Source organism: Schistocerca nitens, chromosome 4 (genome assembly GCF_023898315.1).
Source record: "Schistocerca nitens isolate TAMUIC-IGC-003100 chromosome 4, iqSchNite1.1, whole genome shotgun sequence".
In the NCBI taxonomy this organism is placed as follows: Eukaryota; Metazoa; Arthropoda; class Insecta; order Orthoptera; family Acrididae; genus Schistocerca; species Schistocerca nitens.
Window position 1 is genome coordinate 161838011 of NC_064617.1, and position 27856 is coordinate 161865866.

Below are 27856 nucleotides of genomic sequence, written 5' to 3' on the forward strand. Positions count from 1 at the left end.
TCATGGTGAAAGGATATCAATGTTACTATCTGCTGATGACGTTGCTATCCTAGTGAATTTGAAGGATTGTTAAATGATCTACTGAATAGAATGAACAGTCTAATAAGTACGGAATATGTACTGAGTGTAGACTGAAGAAAGAGGAAAGTAATGAGAAGTAGCAGAAGTGAGAACTGTGGGAAACTTAACATCAGGATTGGTGGTCACAAAGTAGATGAATTTAGCGTATTCAGCAACCGAGGCAGCAAAACAGCCAGTGATGGATGGAAAAAGGAGGACATCAAGAGCTGACTAGCAGTGGGAGAAAGGGCATTCCTGGCCAAGAGAAACTAACTAGTAAACGTAGGCGTTAATTTGAGGAAGAAGTTCTTGGATGTGTATCTTAGAAGCAGAGCATAGTATGGTAATGAACACAGATTGTCGGAGACCGGAATAGATGAGATTTAGAAGAGATTCGAAGCATTTGAGGTGTGCTGCTACAGACGAATATTGATAATTAGGTTGACTGATAGAGTGAGGAATGAGGAGATTGTGTGCAGAATCGGAGAGGAAAGGAATATGTTGAAAACACTGACAAGAAGATGGTACAGGACGATATGACATCTGTTAAGACATTAGGTAATAACTTCGATGGTCCGAGAGGGAGAGTAATTGGGAGAGGAATTCGTGGCTGGCTGCCTCAAACCAGTCAGAAAACTGATGACTAAAAAAAAAAAAAAGTAGCGATACATTGCACCAATTGGGTACCTAGGAATTCAAGTGCACACACAGAAGGTGCATTCGTGTGGAAGAAATGCTCTTTTTAATGTTTAACGATCGAACATGATGTGGTTTCATCTAACTGGAACTGGACTCATTGTAGTGGTAGCATGTACGCATGTTAATAAGAATTTTTCGAAGGTATGTAAACTATGCTTATGTACTTCTTATCACTGATTTAAAGATTTGTGCACAATGATCAATTCTGTTTGTAGTATCTTTACTTGAAGTTCGTTGTAGATCCGATGATGACAGCAATGCTCTTTTGACCTCGATGATTGTGAAATAAAATACTATGTGATCTTGCCGGGCAAGAGATTTTTCTGTTTACCACTGACGATCTCTCTCTATGGGCATGTGGAACCTACAAAATCTAAAAAGTTAATGCAGTTGCTCTTGACAGTCCACAGGTCAGAGAACGTTTTAGAGATTCCTTTTGAATTGCTGTTCAGAGACAAAGAGAAGACAGCATGCAATCATTTAAGAAGGTTTCGAATGGTTTGATAAAAAATTTGCAATATTTCCGAGAAGCTGTAATTGATCAGATGTTCCTGCTTGAAAAGTTGCGTTATGAATTGTCACTAAAATTTCAGTTTTTGTGTCGCATTTGAATGTATCCCGTACAAACTGTGCTGATCCGCGGAATAAATATTAATGTACGCCGTCAGAAAGTAATTTCGCTATTTTAGAAAAAATGTAAGGGGCAAAAGAATGATGCTATTCTATGTAACTATTGACAATTGTTGTAAAAAAGACGCTCCTGCTACGCGGTACCACAGCCTGTCGATTGTCATGCGTTTTGCAAGTATTTCATATTGTTGTAAGATACTCAAGGTAAACACAAATATGCTAGATCATTGTTGTCGGGTTCTGTGACGCTAAAGACATGAAAAAATAGTATCAGCCACTTAAGATTTAAAATTTGTATAACAATGTAATCAAATCAGATAAGCAGATGTGAGCTACATTAATGCTCTAAATTCGTTGTTACTGTAAAACTGTAGAGCACTTTTTAAGCAGTCAGTATCAGCAGAAGCCACCTGACTGGAAATCCAGCATTACCAATCAACGTTATTCCTATGCCTGGCTGTAGGTATGGCCGACGGCCCCAGCAGTTCCTGTGCATGGCGGCCCATGTTATCAGCAGGCTTTTGCTGGTCCTCACACCAGACGTCCTTCTGCTCTTCATCCTGGCGGAGTCCCTCATATCAGCTGCTGCAGGGCCTATGATCGAATCTGCGTTGGCTGTTGGTGAGTGAATTGTGGGAATCCATACTCCAACATGTAGTAATTGCTTCCAATTTGTTTTAGTTTTTTTATTCGCTTTATTATTTCCTGCAGCTGCATTTGTTAGTCATTCAGTAACATCTGTTAATGCTACCTGCCGTTAATCTGTGGTGGTTTATCGCTGTTGTTCGCGTTGCGCGCAATGAACCTAAGACATGGAGCCGCACAGCTGTATCCATGAGATGAGGGTTCAGCGAAATGTATATAATGGCACTTTGTAACATGTAATTATTGTGTCAGTCAGCGTGTTAGATATTAGATGAATCATTAGTGTCAGGTCTTTTGACCTAGTAGACGTATCAGTTGAAAGGGTACAGTACCACCCGACATTGAAAATAGGTACAACATACTTCATTATTTTTGTCAGAACAACACATTTTTTTTGTAAAATAACTCAATTTCAATTAATACAGCGAAGCCGGATACCAGTGTGGGAAAGAATGACAATTTATTTATTTAATTGATCACATGTGCACTCCCACAAAATAAACCCCTACATCCAGTTTGGTGAGATCTGTGAAATGAATGAATGTATGATCGTCTGCTAACCGCAGATAGTGGATGTGAATATATGATCATCTTTGAGACGATCCTTTGGCCACCTTTGGTGGGACCAAAGAGATGAAATTTACCTGAGCTTTGAGAGCCTGAAATGTGGCTGACCAATACGGTAGCAAGGTGCTCCCCCACTTCGGCAGAGGTGCGAGAGAACCTGAGGAACGGCCATGTTTCAGCACTCCGCCACTGGATCTTGTGTTGTTAAGACCTGTCTTAGGTGAGCTCCGTAAAGACAAAAGATTGGAGACATGGTATGCATGTGGAATACTTAAGAGTAGTTTGAAATAATAATTTCTCTATTTCAGGAACTTTTGTGGGGAGAATTAAATGTCAGGCAGGTAATATGAATGGGATAGTAGTAATCTTCGGAAGTGACCAACGGTCACAATGAAACCACGTGTAGCAATAAGTTGAAATACTTCCGTGTGCTTAAGTTAAGCTGAATTACTAGCATGTGTACTATAAGTTGAAATACTTAAGAAATAGCGTGTGCAGGACTTGAAATTAGAGGCGAGTACTTCCACGTGGTGAGTACCGTATGAGTCTAAATCTGTGTATGAGACAAAGGATAGAGAGAACTACTCGTCCATGGTATCAGTTGAGGACTCGTGTGTGTCATGAATGTGTTCTTAATATTACTTTGCGTGATATGTTTCCGTGTGACGCTGGATTGAAACTATAATACTCTGAGTGAGAAGCAAGGTGAGTCAGCCTTCTATCCAGCAACGCCACTTGGCTTGCATTGCACAGGAAGACTTGCATATATCTCCAGAGTTCATAGTAGGAAAGTAGAATTACGAAGTCGGGCAGTGTAGTGTGAAACTGGGATAAATATTAATTGAAGTGGGAAAGCTGAAAGTGATAATGTTGTGACTATTCCCTGTGTTGTATTTCGTGTTGTAGTGTGGTGTATGTCATGTAATTTAAGTATGTGTGGTTTGCATGGGAGAGTAGCAAGGTAGTTTCAGAGGTAGTGGGTTATGCGTGTTCCTTTTGTACCGCTCGGTCTGGAGGAAAGTTTCGTGATGATGGTTGTGAGAGTTGAAGTGTGAGATATAGCAAAAAAGATCCACCATCCTATCCAGAAAGTGCACTGTAGCGTTAAATAATTACGAGACCATTAGGTAGAGAATCACCAATGTAAAGCCATGCCCACTTTGCGGAATTTCTCATGTGTTATTGTTGTAGGTTATAGAATTTGTATGTTTAGGTTATAGAATTTATCGGAATAAATAAGATAGTGAAATGAAAAAGATTGGTGGCCTTTTCCTTCGAATTGTATGTTGACATGATACCCCGAATTTATAATGTGTACGCCACTCATATTCAGTGCGATGGCCACGTGTTGATAAAAGCCGTTAAATAAAAAAAGAAAATGTGGTATTGCCAGTGCGTAGTGAACAGTCAGAGTTCTGTAAATTACTGATAGTCAGATGGCGTTTCCGTTGCGTATTATTCATACAGGAGGAAAATTTGTAACTTAATTGTGAGTCCGAGAGTTTATGTTACTCGATAAATAAGAATGAATCCACTCGCTTGGCAGACCACTCATCTTGCAGGCCTGACTGCTTGATGCCACAGTATGAGCAAGGCATGTGGGTGCCTCTCACAGTGTGAAAGATATCCTGGGACAATGTGGTATGCAGATGTTTATCACATTCACGTCTTGGTGTTCGTGTAAAAAATGGGATAATAAAGACATTTTGTTACTATTAATTGGTTAATTTCATTTACAGTCGTTACTGACCACATCATCGGCTGATACTAGTACTGGACAGTAGGCCTTACTACTGAAATTTATGTAATCATATCCAGAAAATTGGAGGCTTAAGAACCACAACGGATAAAGGATAAAAGTGTGGGAAGAATATCCGAATCGAATATGGTTACAGCCGCAGGACCATTAAAAGGGAGAGTTAAGGCATCATGAAATGGAATATGTGCGATAAAAGGACAAATTGTGTGCGTTTGAAGCCACGCATGCGGGTAACAGCTTTGAAAGGTTCTTGTTGAAAATGTGGGAGTGCTATTTTTTATTAAACCGTGGAAATGGAAAATGTATTAGATCAAACTGAGGTAGATAGTTCTTTTACGGAAATGAAGCAATTTTACTTCTCTGGAACATTAACTGATAATTTTACATCAAAACACCACAAATATTAAAAACTTGTTATCTCATTTGAGACGTAGCAAACTCCTCGTTATCTTTATTTATGTATATGTACTGCAAATCCCCTGTTCTGTGTGTGTTGGAGAATATGTTGTGCTAATTTTAAGGGATATCTTTCTCATTCCACCCTCATACTGCGTAAGGGGAGAATACGACCATCAGTATGCCTCGCTATGTTCCTTAATCTGTCTTATCTTAACCTGCCTGTCCCTACGCGACTCTTACAATTTTATCTACTGTAAAGTGTTCCTTGAATACTGATCAACTGTTATGTCGAAGGAGAATGACTGTAATTGAAGAATTGTGCGAACTGAAGAGCAAAATTCAATACGAGAAGATATGAATTATCAGATTAGCTGATGAAACTCCTACCGTCTGTGAAAGTCAGAATCTTTTGAATGGAATAAATCGTGGTCTACGAGGGAAAGCGGAGTGAGAATAAATAAATAAAACGTGAAAGTAAAGAGATTTACCAGGAATGATATTAGTCACAGGGACCAAGTTTTAGACGATCAAAAGGATGTTGCTGTCAAGAGATCGAAATACTCTCCAGAAAATATCTAGTAGCAACAAAGTAGTGCGTGATTAAAGAAATAAATTTTTGAGAATGTCTACCTGAAGCACAGAATTATATGACACTGCATCATAGGCTGTAAGGAAATGGGAACTGAGCACAACTAAAACATCTGAGATGTACGTCTACAGAAGGCTGTTGTGTATAAAATTGGGGAGGGGAATATGCCTGAAACAAAATAGAACGTGAAAGATGACAAGATGTGTGCTAGGACGTAAGTGTACAACTTCCAAGGTAGTAGGGGCCCCAGTCATTCAGTTATCGTGCACATGAATCAGGATATTTATTTCTAAATTCTCGGTGACCATGTATTACACTATCTCCTAGATTTTTACAGTGATTATCCAGTTGACGGTCCCGCCATCCAAAATGAAGACTGCACGCATAGTTTCCTGGTTTGATCAACACTCAGGTGCTATAAATAAAGCATTATACGCCGAAATCGTAATCGCATGGAAATGACTGGGACTGCTTGGACCAGCGGGTGACACGTGCAATTATGTTCCTCACACATTGGCAGCTCAACGGCATCAAGGTGTGAATTCAACTGGATTTCTGCTGAGTATGGTTTAGTTGTAAATTCCTTACATCGCAGAATCGAAACAGTTACAGCATTAGAGGCGGTTTCTCTCGGTATTACCTTGATTGTAGTAATCAGTACTCTGTTGCAAAGGAATCTTTGGTGGGCAGCAGCAGAACAGTGAGAGGAGTGACAACCCGAGTGCGAATTATAAAGAAAACCCTATCACTATACTGTTGCCATCACTTTATCGCGTGCAAAGAAATGAGTTGATGTAATTACCAGTGGACCCAACCATCCCATATATCTAATGGAGTGTAATAATTACCTGGTTTTAAGCAAGAGGAATTATCACTTGCAAAGCTAAATAAGGGTAATGCTAAGACGAGAATCGTCCCTGTTGAAATGAGATGCAGGGTAAGTGCTATTCAGTCTAGTGTTACAGTCTCTTCAGTGAACCTATGCGATTAGGACATGAGACTGCTCGAAATTTTCTTATGACTGCGGCGCTTTTTATTCAGTACCCCATTTTAAATGCCTTTAGCCAAATCAGGCAGTAGTTAAGGCGAGGTCAGGCTATATTCCTGGTACTCGTTAATAAATTATCGTCACTGGACGCGCGTCGCAGACCTCCATCATGTTTGGCCGATGCTTCTGGGTGCCGAACCTGTGTTTAGGAAACGTTCCGAAGCTCTGTGAGGAATACCTGGCCACTGCAGACCAAGATCTGTCGGCGTCTACAATGACCAATTGTTATATCGCTGCCCTTTCTGTTTCTATTCCAAAAACTTGCCTCTATCACTGGACTCTGTAACACTCGATAGATGACAGATGACGCAAGCAAATCCCTCGTTTCCGTTTTATGTGACACTACTGCAGCACATCTAAATCAATAGCTTTACAGTGTTGTGCATTACATCTATCCATTTTATTTTCTCCAAATTTGTTGAAGCTTAGGTTACTTTTTGATGTTGATACTTTAATAGTTCGATCTAGATCAAAACTGATGCACTTCCATTCTGCTTTAGGTCTGGAACTGACAGACATCAAACATCGGACGACGCTGAACTATTTCTCAAGCAGCAGCTTGGGGGTTGGCATTATGACTTCCGGCTTCTTAGCTTGGCCTCTCCGCAACTGGAACTACTTGCTGTCTTGCTCTGCAGCGTTCTGCTTAGCGCTGTTTTTATTCTTCAGGTAATGTGCAGTGTGAAGAAAACTAGACAGACATAGTTCTGAATATTTGTGAGGAGTGTTTCGTTATAGGATTCTTTTCTGAATAATAATATGTTTCCACTACCCATTATCACATTCGCTTTCAATTCTCCAAACGTGAGACTTTTTTTTCTGCGAGAGCTATCTTTCATTTTAAGTTTTCTTTAAGATGCAATATATATCTGTCTGTGAAAGGGCTACATTTCCCACTTCGACTGTAAAAATAAATTATTTCCCTTGTTGGGCAGAATCGGCTTTCATTTATTTTGTACACTGTAAATGTGAACATTCGTGTTAATTTTTCTGTTCCATCTTGATAAATTCCATCGTAGGGATTACCTATTTGTGGTATACATTGACGATTAGATTTGGTTTTTATACATGGAAGCAGTATCATTAAGTCTCCATCCGTTACAGAATGGGATCTATTTTTTATTTCTAAGGTGTAGTGGCACAGTCCTTAGAATCACGAGGCGCCAACGCATGCTCATGTGGATAAAATGAAGAATTTTGTAACCTACTTCAGTAACAATTATTAATAAATAGCATGAAACTTTTCCACTTTCAAATATAATGTAATCGAACGGTAAAGAGATGGATGGAGAGTTTGAGAAGATGATGAATACTATTCTCATTCTAACTGTACATCACATTCTTTCAATAACTCAGAATGTACTAACATTTATTTCTCAAATTGGCTATTTAACTGGCGTTTTTATAACTTTTCTTATGTCTTTTTACCACAAACCCTTACACGTTTCGATTGCCTGTCATTTTCAAGGGCAGTATTATATTAGTCTTATAAAGTGGTTCATTATATGCATTGTATCACGTTAATATTCTCAACCATGAGACAAGTACCGGATATGTATGCAATCCAGGTTCCTATCAGTCCATCGCCTCCTTTCCCCTCTTTCTGACAGTCTCCTCATCCCCCTCTGAGTCCATCCCCTGCTGCTTCGTCTCTATCATTCTTCCCCACAGACCGCAATGCTTCTCTCTATGTCCATCTACCTTCCTCTGTACATCTTCTCCCCCCCTTCTCTCTATCCATACTCCCTCCTTTTCTTGTCCATCTCCCCCTCTTTTCTGTCTCTGTCGATCTCCTCTCCTATGTCTCTGTCGATGTCTCCCTCCACCTTTATTTGTCCATCTTCTGATCTTTCCTTTCTCTCTACATCTCCTCTTCTTCCCTTCATTGTCTATGTCCTCCTCCCACCTAGTCCAACTCCTCGTGCCCTTTCTTTCTGTCTATATCTTCTTCTCTCCTCCCTCGGTCCATCTTTGGTTTCCTTTCTCTGCCCATCTTGCCCCTCCCCTCCCTTTGTCCATCTCTTCCCTTTATATTCATTTCCGTTTTTCCCTCTCTCTGTCCAATTCCTCCTCGGCACATAAATGTGTCCATCACCTCCATCGTCTTCTGTGTCTGTCCACCTCAGTCTCCCCTTCTTTCTCCATGTTTTAACCCCATCCAAATCGGTGATCTATGCTTCTCAACTCTTCAGTATTTATTTAAAAATAGTATTTAATAACTCTATCACGTTTGACTGAAATCGATTCAGCTGTTTAGGAGTAGTTTTTTACTCGTGATCTTATACGCACATTCCACATGTATTTTCCGTATATTTAACATACGACCCATATATTTGTACTCATTATTCATTTATGTCTCTAGCACTTTCGTTAAAACCCAGTTCGATGTTAATGACGTTATATCTCTTGAACTATGTTTTGTACAGTATAATTTAGCAGGTAGATTCGTTGCTAATCGAGTTAATAATGAAGACATTATACCTGGTGCGGAGGTTGTACTCCATGAACAGTGAAAGGACAGTAAGAGATACTCTGTTTTCCCTTGTATCGTTCTTTGTATATGTTTGGGAGGGGGGCAGTTCACAGAGATTTAAAAATATTTGTAAGGTTGTTTGAAGTCACTAAGTGCTCTTATTCTCAAATACTGGATGAATATAGAGTACTTATTTGTAAGATAGGAGGCTCTTACCACACAATGATTTTTTCCAGACAGTAGTGGTATGTGTACAAACTTTGGTTGAAATGGTTCTAGTGGCTTAGGAGGAAATGGGGAACATATGTACATGTATACATAACTACATATATAGATATACACATTTACTTTTATAACATCTATGGATTTAAGAAGAGTGACTACATTCTCTCACGAGATGAACCCTGGGTAGGTGGTTCCCAGAGTCACCGCGGTGGTTGGCATGCAAAGGTCGCGAGGAGGACGCCTTGAAGTTGCTGCGTCGCATCGCCATCACCAACGGCGGTGAGGTGCCTTCGTTCGCACCGCAGGTGATGCGGACCGTGGCCAAGGCCCAGAGGGACAGGAAGGGCTTCCTCAGCCTCTTCTCCAGCTGGAACGTGTTCAAAAATACTGTGTTGCTCATTATTGCAAGGTATGTGAACGCAGAGGAAAGCTACCATAAGGATTTCGCCTCCTCAATCCGCTGTCTTGAATAGATAGGTATCTGCTTATATCATACTTAGTAACTGAATTAATGGTTCGAAAAGACTGCCAGGAGTTCGGAAATTAAACGCTTATTTATAAGCTTACTAAGTGTATCACAGAGCGTACAATGACGGCAGGTATTGCAACATGAGACTAATTTGTATAAATAGTTGCTATTTGAGGTACTCATTGAATTGTGGTAAAAAGAGTGTAGATTGAATAAATTAATAAACTGGTAGATAAAGCTCTGGAATTATGTAACAGTTAATCAGATTTGGTGTCAATGGGTTATTGGTAGTGCTAGGCACATCTGTATTACGTCTGTATAAGTCAAAGGATTACATGAAAGCACAATTTAAAAATAAACATGCATCTGCTTACGAGAGTAATATCACCACTGAACTGTATTCAATTACGCAGCATTAACTGTAAACTTTCACAAATAGGTATATGTATATTTCACATGTGACTGTGATAACGTAAAGGGCAATCAAATATAAACGAGATGGGTGGAAGAATGTACTACTAAGTAAACTTCAATCACTCTTCTCACATTTATCTCTCTGTAAGGCAAGAAAGTCAGTGCCTTCAAGGGAAAACGTTTGCGGTTGACTGTGCCTTGGTGTGGACCTCTTAGTCCGAAAGGAAACCGACCACCGTGAATGTCTCTCCTCAGGCTCCAAAAGTTTGGAAATCGCATGGTGGAATTCGAGTCGTTATGGGGGAGTTGTAAGGGCTCCTGAGTGAAACTTCTTCAGCGACCTAAAAATATCCCGGGCAACGTTTGAGTGGGCCCAAACAGACGTCAGTGTGCTTTGGTTGAAGAGGTGTAAGGCTGGGTACAATCATGGTTTCATAGGCAATCACAAGCTTTTCTCCAGAAAGGTATGGTTTGTCTTGCTTAACTGTCGACAGGTTATAAACATTTATGAAGATTTCTTTTGAAATGAACAGTTTCCATGAATTTTGTGCGATCTGTCGAATTTTCATTTGACTGCTCTTTATATCTCCATTGCTTGTTGTGGAAGTTTAAACAAAAACCTAAGAGTGGGAGTACTTTTCACTATCTCCATAACTTTGGTCGATACTTGACTCACACAAGGCATTCGTACTATATGTGGTCACAACTCACCGAGTTTATGCTAACATAAATTAAAATTTTAATGGTAATACCGCAATGGTAGTTGCACACCTGAGTGAAGTTGTACAAGATCTGCAAATTTTCAATTTTAGATCGCTTTATAAAAATTACTCGAAGTAATAGCAAAAGGAAACCGCTACAAACGCGAGTAGGAGACTATTACGGAGATATGCTGTGGCAAGTATCTTCAACTTATGGTGTCGTTCTGGTGCGTCCGAAAGCAGCGCTCAATTCGGAAACCGCCTAGGGCGTTTAGAATGGTTTTTCGCGTTGACTTTGATGCTTTTAAGCTACTTAGCCACGGTAGTGTTAATTGTGTCATAAATAAAAAACGACACGCATTATGTTAAGATGCGACTGCAGTAGCTTCCTCGAACATATTTGTCTAGGGAGATACAATAGTCCGAGCAATGCCCCTTACTCCAGCATTGCAAGGTACCGTGGTAGGCTACAGCAGAAGCGTGTGACGCGTTCAGAGAAAGAAGGCACACTTACTGTGACGTAAAACATTCTCCACATCTACCTACGCAATACATCACGATGCCGCCATCTTACTTCCACACATCTATAGAAGGGGTGGATGCCGCATCCGCCGAAGGTGACTCGAGTGGAAGTTATCGGAACGTGCCGGCACAGACACAGCGACACCCTGGCTATTTGTCACTTTCGGCGTCATGTGTTACTGAATTATAAGGTAATTCCAGGTTTTAGGTACATTATAAAATAATTTTTGTAGACAAACTTACGTCATAGTAGTATCCTCGAATTTATCCTTAGATCAACATAACTCGACATTTCAGCGATGCATCTCTCCTCCATCTTCTGGAGAACGCTGCCGCATCCTGCTGAGAATTGATGCATCTAACAATTGTGATACTGGCTTGCTAAATACCTCTTATTTCGTATAAAAAATTACTAAATACAGAGTACTGCACACATCAAAACATGTTTTGCGTTACCTTGGTTCCGAGAGTTCCGGAACCTGTGCAGAAAACAGGAGTAGAGATAAACATTTACATCATTTCCGTCGTTTTCATTGCCCATGACAACAACACATTGCATGTTGTTCCACCATACAGCGAGACCTTCAGAGGTGGTGGTCCAGATTGCTGCACGCATCAGTACCTCTAGTACCCAGTACGTCGTATTCTTGCATTTATGCATGCTTTTATTCGTCGTTGCATACTATCCACAAGTTCATCAAGGCAGCAGTAGTGAACACAAAAAGATCCTGAGGAGGATCCCAGTAGAGGGGTCGAAACGTCGAACATTTTAGAAGAAACATGACGCGGCCTAATAACCCAGAAGATTTTAACTTCAGTCATCAAGGCACCGTTGGTTCAGATTGTCCCACTCCTCAACGGCGATTCGGCGTAGATCCCTCAGAATAGTTAGTGGGTCACGTCGTCCTTAAACAGCCCTTTTCAATCTATCCCAGGCATCTTCGATAAGGTTCACGTCTGGAGAAGGTGCTGGCGACTCTAGTCGAGCGATGTCGTTATCCTGAGGGAAGTCATTCACAAGATGTGCAGAATGGGGGTGCGAATTGTCGTCCATGAAGACAAATGCCTCGCCATTACGCTGCCGATATGCTTGCAGTATCGGTCGGAGGATGGCATTCCCGTATGGTACAGCCGTTACGGCGTCTTCCATGACCACCAGCGGCTTACGTCGGCCCACATAATGCCACACCAAAACAGCAGGAGACCTCCATCTTGCTGCACTCGCTGGACAGTGTGTATAAGGCGTTCAGCCTGATCGGGTTGTCTGTAAACTTGTCTCTGACGATTGTCTGCTTGAAGGTATATGCGACACTCATCGGTGAAGAGAACGTGATGCCAATCCTGAGCGGTCCATTCTTCATGTTACTTGGCCCATCTACACCGCGCTGCATTGTGTCGTCGTTGCAAAGATGGACCTCGCCATGGACGTCGGATGTGAAAATGGGCATCATGCATCCTATTGCGCACAGTTTGAGTCGTAACATGACGTCCTATGGCTGCACGAAAAGCTTTACCCAAGATGGTGTCGTTGCTGTCAGGGTTCCTCCGAGCCATAATCCGTAGGTAGCGGTCATCCACTGCCGTGGTAGCCTTTGGACGGTCTGAGTTGGCCATTTAATCGAGAGTTCCTGTCTCTCTATATCCCCTCCACGTCCGTACGACATCGCTTTGGTTCCGTCCGAGACTCCTGGAAACTTCCCTTGTTGAGAGCCCTTCGTGGAACAAAGTAGCAATGCTGATGCGATCGAACCGCGCACGGTTGGACTACAGACCTCACGAGCCGTGTAACTCCTTCCTGGTGAAATGACTGGTTGTCCGATACCCTCCATCTAATAGGTGCTACTCATGCACGTTCTTTTTACATCTTTGGGCTGGTTTAGAGACATCTCTGACCAGTAAGAGGGACTGTGTCTGTGATAAAATATCCTAAGTCAACGTCTGTCTTCAGGGGTTCTAGGAACTGGGGCGATACGAAACTTTTTATGATGTGCGTGTAATGTGCCTGTGTGCGTCCGTTTGCGTGTGCGTTCATATTCCGTCCGTTTGTGTGTGTTTGTTAATGTGTGCATGTGCATGTTGAAAAGAAAGAGGATGGGGTCCTTAACATAATCATTAAAAACAATAAACAATAACGGTTCTTTTAAACTGATATAGAAGACAATATTGCAACAAAAACTAGGATATGAGCACAGGCGTTTGCTGAGCTGAGACACGTGTACGCTCTTCAAACCATTTATGTATCCGAACAACTGGAAACCCTATTCCAAGATAGTATGTAATTCGGTTCCTAATTGTGAACTTACATTTATTCCACAAGAAATCAAAACACACTGCTAAAGAATTTAAACATACACACAATTCGTAAAACAGCTCTGACAGTTTCACGATAGTCAAGCACCAGTAACAGCACTCATTTAGGCCAGCAGCCGGAGTTTCAAATGGTCGGGTTGTGGTGATGGCTAGCACCGTCACGAATTTGGTTGATTAAACAAGTCGGTAATTAACAACTCTGCACAGGTCTACGCACCTGCTGACGCTTCACTCGCTGGTGATGATGGCTGGCGGCGTGGGCGTGAATCCTTTCTTAGCAGTGGCAGCGCAGGGCGCCATCCAGCTGCCCGCCTACTGCGTCGTCCACTACACTGCTGCGCGCTTCGGCCGCCGCTGGTCCGCCGTGGGCAGCGCCCTGCTCGCTGGCATCACCTCTGCGGCCGTCTCCTGCATGTTGGCCGGTGAGCTACGCGCGCCCTGGAAGTTGCAGAGTGTTTGGTCCATCCTGCAACTGTGCAGCTAGTAAAGATTTGCCTGAGCTTTGGTCTGCAGCATTGTTGCGTGGGGCTGACCGCGCAGCAAGTGTTTTACTCGTACCACTGTTCACAGACAAGCTTTAGGAAGGAAACAATAAGCGATGGCCATTAACGTCTTGGTTCATCTTGCAGCCCTCGTGTGGACAGTTTACGCAAGAATACGGAATCAACGTTTTAAACACAGTATATTCTTCAATTTCTTCTGCCGTATATCACGACGAAAGAGTTCACGTGTGAATAGCCGTGTGTCAGTGTCCAACGGGCACAGTATCTCTTCGGCAAGCGAGTACTTAACGATTAACAGGTGGGCTGACGAACTGACCGCCGAGGCGCCGGGGTGCCAGGCTTTTGTCTCTCCCCCCCTCCCCCCCTTCTCATACAGGTGCTGCCAACGCTGTCCGCGCCCAGGCGCGGAGCGTCCAGCATGCGTTCCGTTGGCGGTCCACGCCCATGGGCAATCGTCGGCGGCATCTTCGTAATAAATCTGCCTGTTCTCCAACTCAGTCCGTGGTGGGATGTCTTCTTTCTCCTTTTCTCATATTTAAAGCGTGTTCCCAGGTCTTACTAAAGATGTAACCGCTTTTTGGTTTGATCAGCGGTTCTCGTGCTCGAAACTCGATTTATTCTGTAACGACATAGTCCCAGTTTTGGACGTCTGTGTCAGAACCTTGCTCTGGTCGTAATTCATTCTGTCTAATTCCGAGAGGTAACGTTCAGCAACCGCCGACTTGTAAGGCTGCTGCAGGCTGGTGTGCAGTTGATGTTCTTGGCAACGATCTTCGATAGTACGCACCGTCTGACCTATGAAAGCCATGCCACATTCGCAGGGGATCTGGTAGACTCAGGATTTCCATAGTCCTTGTTCGTCACTGACATTACCAAGCAGTGCCTGCTTCTCAATTGGTGATCGAAAGAAACTGTTCATTTGATGATGTTGAGGGATTCGACCTACCTTCGCCGATAAAGCACCACAAAACGGAATAAATGCTATACCCCTTCCAGCATCCTCAACGTTATGTACTATCATCTCGAATTGTAGTTACAGGTATCAGACCAGCTGTTTATTGTCCGACAGCATAAACTTTGTACGGAAACCCTGAAAATCAAACACCATCGCCTTTTCGTCGCTTGACTCTGAGAGTTCTCAGAACAAGTTTCACTTACATAGCACCTCGTAAACTGTCCCAACAAGACTCTCACCAGCATGCTGCCTTGTGAGCTCCCATTACAAGACTGTAGCCAACATGGTGTATCGTGGACTATCATTACAAGAGTTACAGCACAGTGCCTCATTAACTCTCAGACGACACTGTAGTCAACATCTCGCCTCGTGATCCTGGGTACAAAATTCGCCTAGCTGCATGGTACAAGGGTCATTATTTTGGCTGCTGAAGCCACATGATTATTTTACATTTCTCAGTACGTTGAGTGACAAAAAGTAATTGGAAGGTACTGTAACACTTTTGCTGAAGCTATGGTTGTCATTACAGTTCTGTTAGAAATGTGTGGCACACTCACTCAAATCGTTGGCAATGATCCACAGTAGTCTGTTAATCGCCACGTACCACTGTACAGGAGCGATGTGTTATCCGTTATTCAAACACTTGAGTGAGTACTTTAAGACAGTGCATAACTGTGGAAACATTGTTCCTGCGATAGTGAGTGCCACCCAAGACGCATTTGACCTCAGATAGCGGAATTCAAATGTAATCTTCGATATGTTAAGTTATAAGCGTCTTGTTCCTTTAAATCCCCCACGTTGATAGGTGGTATATTTTCATAGTCACTACATACCTGACTGACATAAGCTCATCACAAGTTTGGTTTAAACTCCTGCCACACGCCACCCCTGACAACAACATTCGAGTAGCGTTCACGGCATGTTATCAAATGCGACAACCCTTAATGTTATTTTCAACACTCATTTTATATTAGTAGCGCAAAAACACGGTGAGGAGTTCAGACTACAAGAGCATAGAAGCTTACTAAATTTGGTGCTACAGAATGATGCTGAAGATAAGACAGATAGTTCGAATAGCAAACGAAGAGGTATTAAATCGAATTAGCGAGGAAAGAAATTGATGGATCGACTTGACTAAAAGTAGGGGCCAGGGACGCATTCAGCAGCATCAAGGAAGAAAGTGTTGGTGATTAAAATTGTAGAGGAAGACGAAGTGTTCAATACAGCAAGCAGGTCCTAATGGATTTAGGTGGTTCTAGTTACGCAGAGATCAAGAGGGTTTCATGCGATAGGCTAGCACGGAGAGTTGCTTCAAGACAGTCTTCGGACAGAAAACCAAATGAACAACATTTGATGTGGCATTCATTTACATAATTTTGTAATTGATATGCGTGCAAGTCTCTCTCTCTCTCTCGCCCTCTATCTATCTGTGTGTGTATTTGTGTGTGTGTGTGTGTGTGTGTGTGTGTGTGTGTGTGTGTGTGTGTGTGTGTGTTACTTTTTTTATTTAGTTGTATGTGGTAACTGCTGCACCGTATGTTTAATGGTTCAGCTAACTTCAGTGGACTGGCCATTACGATGATGATGGTGATAACTCAGTTCTTCACGACGGGCACAAACGGTATGGCCAACCTGCAGAGCGTGGAGGTGCACCCCACGTGCCTGAGGCAGATCGCGGCCTGCGTTGAGTGGACCGGAGCTGGCGTCGTTATGTCTGCCCTGCCATACGTAGCCCTCATGGTAAGTGGAGCGACACGGGCATGAAATCTATATTCATTTTTTGTTTGAATGTTTCACGAGTAGCTAAGATATCACTATTATCTTAGTGAAATGAAAGCTACAAGATGAGAATATGTGAATAGACATGAGAAGGAAACAGAAAACAATTTTTCCAGAACAAGTTCATTTCATGCACAGTCTTCAGAGCCAAAAACTTTAGATTCAGCAACAAACAGGATGCGTATCACTTTGACGTTACCGTTTACTGACAGAGTGCATAGTTGCTCCTATAGCATCCAATAAGCTGATGTATTTTCATTCTTTATACACTGGTACGTAGTTGTCGGATGAACATCTCTGCTAGATGGGCAAAACGACGCATCATAAGAGGAAGGCATGTCACGGACTGATGGAGATAAAGCCTCTTTAACTGTCTCTCAAATTTTTCTAATGCACTCTTAGCGTTAATAACCGACAGAATTCTGAGCTTTCGAAAAATGCATCATTGCTTAACCAGGAAATAACTTACTATAGAAACTGCACATGTGTTACTGACGTAGTAATGCCCACTGAGAGAAACTGTTACATTGTTGCCAACGATGAAATAATGTACGGAGGCTTTGTAGTGCCGTCAATAGATGGACATGAGAGTTGTGATAAAAAGGAACGAAGTTTTTCTTTGTGGAAATAGTTTAATGTATTAGTCGACTTGAATCTTATCTTCTACAAAATAGTCCTCATTGGATATTATTAACCTACACTGTCGCTCTTTCCGCTCACCATAAAGATTTATGGAGCTTTTAGCTATCTCAGCGAAGCGTTGTAATTTCATTTATGCATATAAAACGAACGAGTATTAAGGTTTTCTTTACCTTTTAGAAGAGAAAACGGTCACATTGGCTGCTGACTGGTGACACGCAGCATTCATTTTGCTCAAATATGTATGAATAAGCAACGTAGTGGTACGGCTGATTTGTCGTGGTGGAAAAGTGATGAGCTCTTTCGTCAAAAATCCGGTTTCTTTTGCGATTTGCTTCACGCTAGTGGAGTTGAACTTTGAAGTAGCACTTCTTACTGATCGCGATTGTGGCAGGCATTCGTATGGCACTATGACGTTGAAATCGCAGAACAAAAGTGAGCATATTTTTCAGATATGACCGCAGTTGTCGAGATTGTCGAGATATATTTGATCTTTGCAAAGCAGAATGATTAGACTGAGACGACTGATGTTGGACTTAAATCTGACGTTATATACGTAAATTAATTTTTCATCTCTTTTCTTGACAATTTTAAGAGGTTTCTCGTGTTTGTCGATCTCATCTAGCAACTCCTGAGCAACCATCATTCTCCACTATTTTTGTTCGAACTATAGCAGTTTCAGAAGAAACTATACTTACCCCCATTTCACACCTACAACACACGAAAGACTTTAATAGTGTTACTGATTTTTGCGATTATGATATGGCGATCGCCACATTTTAGACGATTTTATCTGTTGATGAAGGGCTGTAGCACTCGGGCGGGTATGTCATCTTCAACACCTCCACGGTCTTCTTCGAAACTCTTATATAATTCGTATACCATTGTCTTACTCCTAGAAGTCCGCCTAACATTTAAGTAGTCAGCGCGTCTGACTCTTATGCAACGGGCCCAGGTTCGATTCCGTGCCGGGTAGGACATTTTCTCCTCTCGGGGATTGGGTGTTGTGTTGTTCTCCTCGTTATTTCATCGTCAGAAACACCCACGTCGCCCAAAGATGCTTCAACCAAACAGATTCGCAAGTCGTCGGCCGAGCTTCCCCAGGTGGGAAACCCTGGCCATCAGTCTCGCACAATCATTTCATTTACATCACGTTTTTTCATTACATTTAGTATTTGGCTATAGGAAGCGGTTCGTAAGTTGTATTAAAGAGCCTTAGTTACGATCGGTGAACGTTTAAGACAGCCTTGGAACCACAGCTCCGAAAGGTAAATATGTTCGATTGGCACTTAACCTTGACAAGGCACAAACATTTGCAATAAAAATTAATAATTGAGGTCGGTCATATTTTACAGTTATACCTTTCCTGTGTCTCTCCTAAATTGGTGGTAAAAACATTAGGCGATGGCAGTACATATACCAGACGTAACACCCGTTAGGTATTTTGAAGTGGTTGTAACACAGATGTGAAAGTATTTCAGTTGATCGTGTTAGACAATGTGTGGGCATAAAAAATTACTCTGAGAATGCTAGTTTGTTCGTAAGTGTGCGTATTATTTTAGTCAACATTTATTGTCTGCTAGTCCAGATTAGATTCGATCTTTTTTGGCCTAACTGTGAATAGAAACTGCGCATTACTATTTTAGCTGCACGTGTGTAGGAATGAGCACAGCGTAAGGGCACATCCTTCAGAGTTTCGTATAATGTTTTCTACGGCAATTGATGTATATGTGTGATACGTAGCACATTCTGCAAACTTGATAAATACTGAATTAACATTATGACACTTCTCGAGGATTATAGACATCGAAAATAATTAATTTGGAGCTCTACTGTGCAACCAAAGTGTGGCACAGGAGTAGAACTTTGGAAGTCTGCAAATGAGCTCATATTTTGTTGATGACAAACAACAGCGACATTAACCAGTAGCTTTATTTTGCGTTTTTGAACTTTTTCTGAGTAAAAATTACAACTAAAATCATCTTCAGTAACTTTATATCACAAAATCCTTGATTACATTACACAAGCTAATATTCATTTTAACTAATAATAGAGGGTATATTTTATACAGGTTATCACATTTCTTAGTAAATGATGCACATTTTTGATAGAAATTTAGAGATATGACTGGTGAAACAGCCTGCAAACGGTTTTTTGCGAATTGGAACGAAAACACAGCTGACAATGTCAAACTGTCTGTTGGTTGCTGTCTTGGATTTTCGGCCAATGTTTATTTGGTAACAATTCTAACGTCTCCCCAAACGTGTGACTTGTACTGTCAAAGTCTTGACAGTGCTAGCCACTTGTGCAAGGAAAACGTCAGTAACTTCATCAAACATACGTCCCCCAAAGAATCCGAGAATAGAAAAGGCAAGCGAGTAGTTGTTAGATGACGGAAAGGGTGGCTGTAGGAAAAGTAAGGACTCCAGAAAGGTACTTTGATTATAGAAGCAGAACTTAAGTAAATCAGAGTGCTTTCATTAGATTTGTTGATCGAAAAACAGCCGTCGACAGTGTAGAACAGTGCAAGGTTTTCAAAATTATGAGAAAAGCGGGAGTGGGTTACGGGGAAGGATTGTTGACACACAACATGCACTAGACCCAAAGAGATCATTAAGAACTGAAGACCAAGATCGAAGCGTTTCTTATTAAGAAGTGTGTAACACTTGCATGCAGTATTTCATAGCTGCTGTTGAATTACTTTTCAAAAACGCAATGACGGAAATAAAGGAAATGTTCAAGAAAGTTATTACGATTCAAGGTGAACAGGTATCAATGATAATCTTTGCTGCTGTCATTCATCCTCAGCGAAAGTGAAAAAGACTTGCAGGACCTGTTGTATGGAATGAACAGTTTAATGAGAACAGGTAATTGTCTGTCATTAAACCTAACTAATGACAATTAGTAGAAATAAGATTAGCGATAATCATACTGATATAGAGATCAATTTATATAAGTAGATGAATTTAAGTACTACCATATTTGTAATAAAATGACACATGACACGAGAAGCATGAAGAACATAAAAAGTAGAATATCAGAGGTAAAGGGATCGTTCCTGGACAAATGAAACGGCTACCTGTGTCATACATAAGTCCTAATCTCAGGAACAAATTTGTGAGAGGTGAGAACACCAGAAAAGAAGGGAATCGTAGCGTCTGAGACGTGGTGCTATAGAGGTCTGTTGGAGATAATACATAAGAAGTTCTCCACAGAATCAGCGTAGAAAGTAACATATGAATAACGCTGCCATAAAACTCGATTGGATGACAGATATTGTGTTAAGATAGCAACAAATAACTTACACGGTGCTAAAGAAAGCTGTGGGGGTTGAAAACTACAGGGATTGAAATCCATCCGCCGGCCGTTGTGGCCGAGCGGTTCTAGGCGCTTCAGTTCGGAACCGCGCTGCTGCTACGGTCGCAGGTTCGAATCCTGCCTCGGGCATGGATATGTGTGATGTTCTTAGGTTGAATAGGTTTAAGTAGTTCTATAGGGGGTCTGATGAGCTCAGATGTTAAGTCCCATAGTGTTCAGAGCCATTTCTTTTTTAAATCCATCAAAGAAATTATTGAGGACGTTGTAAGTGGTGCTCTCAGATAGGCGCAAATGAGAATATCTTAGTTATTGGCGAGGAGAGACTGTATTTTCAGATTTATGCCCATGCAACATAAAATCTTCTTGTATATTTACTGAATTTTTAGTTCTCGCCTAGGACTCCAAAATATTAGCAACGACCTTGGTATTCTAAGAACTCCGGAAGCATCATCATCGTTTCATAGGAGCTGTGGCACATTGTACTGTGAGGATTATTGGCAACCCAGATATAAGTGGTTTTCCTGTCAACGTATCCACTTCAGTGGAACCATGCACCATCACTAAAAAAGGTAGTTCAGATTATTATTCATATCATGAAGAGCGATTCTCTTACACCACTGACAATAGGCGACATGCTTTTCTGAATCCAAAGGACACAGTTCTTGAACTGTTATAGCTCGGTATAGTAGCAACCGCAGTGATAAATGACTCTGTGGCAGGTTTAATAAGACGGTTCAGGATGCTGAAACAACAGATCAAGTCGTTTACATGTAGGTCGCAGAAGAGACTGCTGAACACGCTTCGTCAATTCTACTGTTTAACACGTAAGTCTGACATCTTCGATATCTTCTCTTAACAGTACCCGTTTCACGAATACCATTAGCAATGTCATAAGCTGTCGTTTGCCCAGGAGCAAGGGCATTAGGTAGGGAACTTTAGGTGGAACAACTCAGCGCAGCAAGATTTTATCGCGAAGTAAGCTTCCAACTATGTGAGCCCCTGCTCTTGCATGAATACCGCGGTGAACAGATTAGCAGCTACTTGGCACTAGCAACACCAGCACGTGTGTGTAAAGTGTGTGGATGATGGATTACTGCGGAACATTGCACGAGCCAGAAGTATGTCATACAATGTGCATGGACTAAAGCAAAACAAACAGTTCAGAGCATCAGTAAACTGTGTATAATGTCGAGCCACTCATTCCTAGTGTCTGAACTGCTTGTGATTGTGTACACTCTTTTGAGGAAATTCTTGCCTTTTCATATGACAGTCGCTAGTAGCAAATACTTTCTATCTCCCATTGATTTTTACCGCAATGATGCTACGGAGCATTTTATAACCTGTAAAATAAAACTGACGACGTGGTAATGAGTACCTGTTGTTACCAGTAATGGTAATTCATTGCAGAGAATACGTTTCACAGCAATGTGCAGACCGATAATGTTCTCCTTTAGCACACACATCAAAAAAAGTTCTGTATCATCTCGGTTCCGAGAGTTCCGGAACCTCTACAGAAAATTAGAAAAGAGACCAACATAAACATCATTTCCGCCCTTTTTCTTACCCATGAAAACAACACAATGCATGTTGTAACGCCATACATCGAGACCTTCAGAGCTGGTGGTCCAGATTGCTGCACAGACCGGTACCTGTATTGCATTGCATTGAAGCATGCCTGTATTCGTCGTGGCATACTATCCACAAGTTTATCAAGGCACTGTTGGTCCGAATTGTCCCACTCCTCAACGGAGATTTGGCGTAGATCTCTCAGAGCGATTGGTGAGTCATGTCGTCCATAAAGAGACCTTTTCAATCTATCCCATGGTTCATGTCTGGACCATATGCTGGCCACTCTAGTTGAGCATTGTCATTATCCTGAAGTAAGTCATTCACAAAATTTGCACAATGGGGGTGCAAATCGTCGTTCATGAAGAAGAATGCATCGCCAATATGCAGTCGATATCGTAACAGTATCGGTCGGAGGATTGCTTTCACGTATTGTACAGCCGTTACGGCGCCTTCCATGACCACCAGCGGCGTACGTCGGCCTCACATAATACCATAATGCCATCCCAAAACTTCAGGGAACCCCTATCTTGTAGCAATCTCTGGACAGTGTGTCTAAGGCGTTCAGCCTGACCGGGTTACCTCCAAACGGGTCTCCGATGATTGTCTGGTTGAAGGCATATGAAACACTCATCGGTGAAGAGAACGTGATGCCAATCCTTAGCCGTCCATTCGGCATGTTGTTGGGTCCGTCTGTACCTCGCTGCGTGGTGTCGTGGTTGCAAAGATGGACCTCGCCATTGACGTCGGGAGTGAAGTTGAGCATCATGCAGCCTAATGCACACAGTTTGGTTAGTAACACGACGTCCTGTGGCTTCACGAAAAGCTTTACTCAACTTGATGGCGTTGCTGTTAGGGTTCCTCCGAGCCATAATCTGTAGGTAGCGGTCATCCACAGAAGTAGTAGCGCTAGGCTGACCTGAGCGAGACATGTTTTCGACAGTTCCTGTCTCTCTGTATCTCCTCCATGTCCGAACAGCATCACTTTGATTCACTCCGAGACGCCTGGACACTTCCCTTGTTGCGAGCCCTTCCTGGCACCAAGTGACAACGCAGACACGATCGAAACGCGGTATTGACATTCTAGGTATCGTAGAACAACAGACAACACGACCCGAGTACTTCCTTCTTGGTGGAATGACTTCAACTGATCGGCTATTGGACCCCCTCTGTCCAATAGACAGAAGGTAAGAGACAGAAGGGGATTTTACATTTTTGGGCGGGTTCAATGACATCTCTGAACAGTTCAAACATTTTCAAATGTGTGTGAAATCTTATGGGACTTAACCGCTAAAGTCATCAGTACCTAAGCGTACACAGTACTTAACCTAAATCATCCTAAGGACAAACACACACACCCACGTCCGAGGGAGGACTCGAACCTCCGCTGGGACCAGCCGTACAGTCCTTGACTGCAGCGCCTTAGCCCACTCGGCTAATCCTGCGCAGCTCTGAACAGTCAAAGGGACTGTGTCTGTGATACAATACCCACATCTGTGGTACAATACCCACAGTCGTCAGGTGTTCTGGGAACCGGGATGATGTAAAACTTTTTTTGATACGTGTATTTCGTAGATGCTTTTTATATGTTGGTAGAATCACAATACTAATATAAATGTAATACGTTGCCGTGAGTACTGGAGCAGATAAAATACAATTTTAACATGTTGTGTGCTAATATAAAAATATACCCTAAGGGGCACTTGCTTCGGATATTTTATGCCCTTCTCTACGAGGTGTAAAGTATTTGAATTGCTTAAGAGTCAGATACGTCGTTGAAGTATGGTAGATATAGGTGAATATGATCTTTGATGTAATAAAACGGCGAAACGAATGTACAACTTAGGATCTAAGCTGACACTTATCAGACCAGAATTGCAGGGTTTTTCACTGGTTAAACACTTTGCTTACTAAACGACTTCAACATCGATGAGAGGTCATACGCTGGTCTTTGTTACCTTTTGTATGGCAAACATGCTTTTGTGGGTGTTCCATTTCCAACATGATCCTAACACGTGAATTGTTATTGGTTTCCCAACTGACGTTTTGACAAAAGGAAATGAGGTAATTAAGTCTGAAACTAGTTGTGTCCTGAATAATTTATATAATAGTATCAGTTTGAAAGAAATTATATCTAGACATTTACTGAAACTGATTCTGTGATGACCTAGCCGATCAATGAAATTTTGTGTAAATACTGTGGAGAAATACACTCCTGGAAATTGAAATAAGAACACCGTGAATTCATTGTCCCAGGAAGGGGAAACTTTATTGACACATTCCTGGGGTCAGATACATCACATGATCACACTGACAGAACCACAGGCACATAGACAAAGGCAACAGAGCATGCACAATGTCGGCACTAGTACAGTGTATATCCACCTTTCGCAGCAATGCAGGCTGCTATTCTCTCATGGAGACGATCGTAGAGATGCTGGATGTAGTCCTGTGGAACGGCTTGCCATTCCATTTCCACCTGGCGCCTCAGTTGGACCAGCGTTCGTGCTGGACGTGCAGACCGCGTGAGACGACGCTTCATCCAGTCCCAAACATGCTCAATGGGGGACAGATCCGGAGACCTTGCTGGCCAGGGTAGTTGACTTACACCTTCTAGAGCACGTTGGGTGGCACGGGATACATGCGGACGTGCATTGTCCTGTTGGAATAGCAAGTTCCCTTGCCGGTCTAGGAATGGTAGAACGATGGGTTCGATGACGGTTTGGATGTACCGTGCACTATTCAGTGTCCCCTCGACGATCACCAGTGGTGTACGGCCAGTGTAGGAGATCGCTCCCCACACCATGATGCCGGGTGTTGGCCCTGTGTGCTTCGGTCGTATGCAGTCCTGATTGTGGCGCTCACCTGCACGGCGCCAAACACGCATACGACCATCATTGGCATCAAGGCAGAAGCGACTCTCATCGCTGAAGACGACACGTCTCCATTCGTCCCTCCATTCACGCCTGTCGCGACACCACTGGAGGCGGGCTGCACGATGTTGGGGCGTGAGCGGAAGACGGCCTAACGGTGTGCGGGACCGTAGCCCAGCTTCATGGAGACGGTTGCGAATGGTCCTCGCCGATACCCCAGGAGCAACAGTGTCCCTAATTTGCTGGGAAGTGGCGGTGCGGTCCCCTACGGCACTGCGTAGGATCCTACGGTCTTGGCGTGCATCCGTGCGTCGCTGCGGTCCGGTCCCAGGTCGACGGGCACGTGCACCTTCCGCCGACCACTGGCGACAACATCGATGTACTGTGGAGACCTCACGCCCCACGTGTTGAGCAATTCGGCGGTACGTCCACCCGGCCTCCCGCATGCCCACTATACGCCCTCGCTCAAAGTCCGTCAACTGCACATACGGTTCACGTCCACGCTGTCGCGGCATGCTACCAGTGTTAAAGACTGCGATGGAGCTCCGTATGCCACGGCAAACTGGCTGTCACTGACGGCGGCGGTGCACAAATGCTGCGCAGCTAGCGCCATTCGACGGCCAACACCGCGGTTCCTGGTGTGTCCGCTGTGCCGTGCGTGTGATCATTGCTTGTACAGCCCTCTCGCAGTGTCCGGAGCAAGTATGGTGGGTCTGACACACCGGTGTCAATGTGTTCTTTTTTCCATTTCCAGGAGTGTATATTCAACAGCTTGTCAATATGCTGGCGCCGTATATTTCACGACTGCTAAGTCATCGTTAGTAATAATTTGCAACTTATTCTGAAAATAATACCTAAATTAGTACTAACAGTGACACTGTTTGGTTTTACATCTTTTTAATCAGTTATACTATCCTGATGAGCACGTTGTCAGTATATTAAATGCAGAACGGGTTTCTCCCTGTGAAGAATTTTAAAATTTTATGAGTCAGGAATGAATGAGTTTACGGTTATTGTACGACATGCTGTTACTCTTAAGTACTTTGCTTATAGTTGGATAAAAGGCTGTTACCATAACAAAGCAAATTATCGCTGTACGTAGGTACTCAAATTCAAAACATAACGGCTACGACTTAGATAGCAAGAATGTCTTTCAAAAATCGTCATTGTATCTCACGATCCGCATGCTTCTTTGTATGAGATGTAGATTTACGTGTGTATACTTGTGTTTGCTAATTTTGTCATATATGTCATACAGGTGTGTAAAAGAGGGAAATGAAAGAGTCATGTGAGAAGTTCTATAGTAATCCCAGAAAATAAAGTAAAATATCTAGGATCATCCGATAAGTTAGCAAATTTTTTCGTGAAAATGAAACATATTTGTCTTTTGCCACAACTAGGTTCAAAAATAATGCCTGGTAGGATAAAATAACATATTACTCCAGTACCCTAACGCAATGTTTTTAGAAAACAAATATCTGGGTTAGAATTATGTCTCTGTACTCTTCATTGGTCTCTGAAAATGTTTCGCCACAGCATGTATCCTGCAACAAAGTGAAGTAATGGTGAAAGATCGACAAACTGCAATAGCTACTAAAGCTAGTAGTGTAACACTGATACAAATTTGTGATGGAATAGTTATGGTACGAAACTTGGAGGAGGAGCGTGGCTGAAATTATCGTCTAAAACAATTGTTTTAACTTCTTCTTTCCATAGTCAAAATTACATTTGTGAATTGGTATTAGTAGTAGCTTTAATTCACAGTGCTGACACGGTCTTATCTTCTATCTTTCAGAGCGACAGACGGATGCCATGTGCCATCCTCGGTGCTCTTAACTTGGGTACAGCGTTTGCCGTATCGTTTCTTCCGGAATCTGCACTGCAGAGGTTACCGGAGACATTACAGGATGCAGCCGTCTTTGGAAAAGACCAGAAGTACTGGAGCTGGAAGCCCAAACCACCTCCAGGATATGTCACGAGGAAAACCAAGTTCGAGAGTTCCATTTAATGATATTGTACCACGTATATACTTTTGCAGAAATATAAATAGAGATAAGACAGCGTCATCATTGACGTATATGGAGACTACGCAAATACGATGGAAATGTACTCAGAAATAAAGTGATTTCTCAAGCTCAACTGCGGAAATAGAATGACGTGCCACTTGAGTTACTCTAGCGTTTAATGATTCGTAGAACATCGCACGAAATACAGATGAGAGAGAGACGCTCGATAACGTCGTATTATATTAATTCCGTCAGGGAAAATTATGTACAATATTTCTTTACCGCTTTCGGGATCTTAGTGCTCTTATTTATAAGGTTATGCCTACCGCATAACCTCACGAGAAAGTGCCCGAAACCGCTGAAGAAATTAAATTTATTTTTATGCAACTGGTTGCTCATCATGCATTATATACGAATAAAATTGCTGAAGATGGACAAAATACTTAATACAAAAATTGGTAGCATTTAGTGTCAGACAAGTATTACAATATCTTCAGCTTTTTGTTGGTAATAGTACAATGTATTACATATTTTATTATCGTTAACGGCTTGACCTGCATTGTGCATATAGAACAAATTAATATAGTAGAAAACAGTTGTAGAGACAATACATAGCTAGAATAAAAACTTAAATTACATATATAAACGTAAACATATAGCTTCGTATGTGCATAATCATAAATCTTCGAAAGTTCTTCACCGATTGC

General features: G+C 42.2%; 1 protein-coding gene across 1 annotated transcript in view; it reads left to right on the plus strand.

The window, feature by feature from the left end:
* Nucleotides 1–27349, plus strand: part of LOC126252178 (carcinine transporter-like) — a 46972-nt gene extending 19623 nt beyond the window's left edge. The window contains exons 3-7 of the mRNA XM_049953048.1: nt 1853–2010; nt 9293–9503; nt 13718–13932; nt 16521–16708; nt 26939–27349. Of these exons, the coding sequence (XP_049809005.1) occupies nt 1853–2010; nt 9293–9503; nt 13718–13932; nt 16521–16708; nt 26939–27151 (985 nt within the window). The 3' untranslated portion in view covers nt 27152–27349. The remainder of the gene's footprint in view (nt 1–1852; nt 2011–9292; nt 9504–13717; nt 13933–16520; nt 16709–26938) is intronic.
* Nucleotides 27350–27856: the final 507 nt, after the last annotated feature.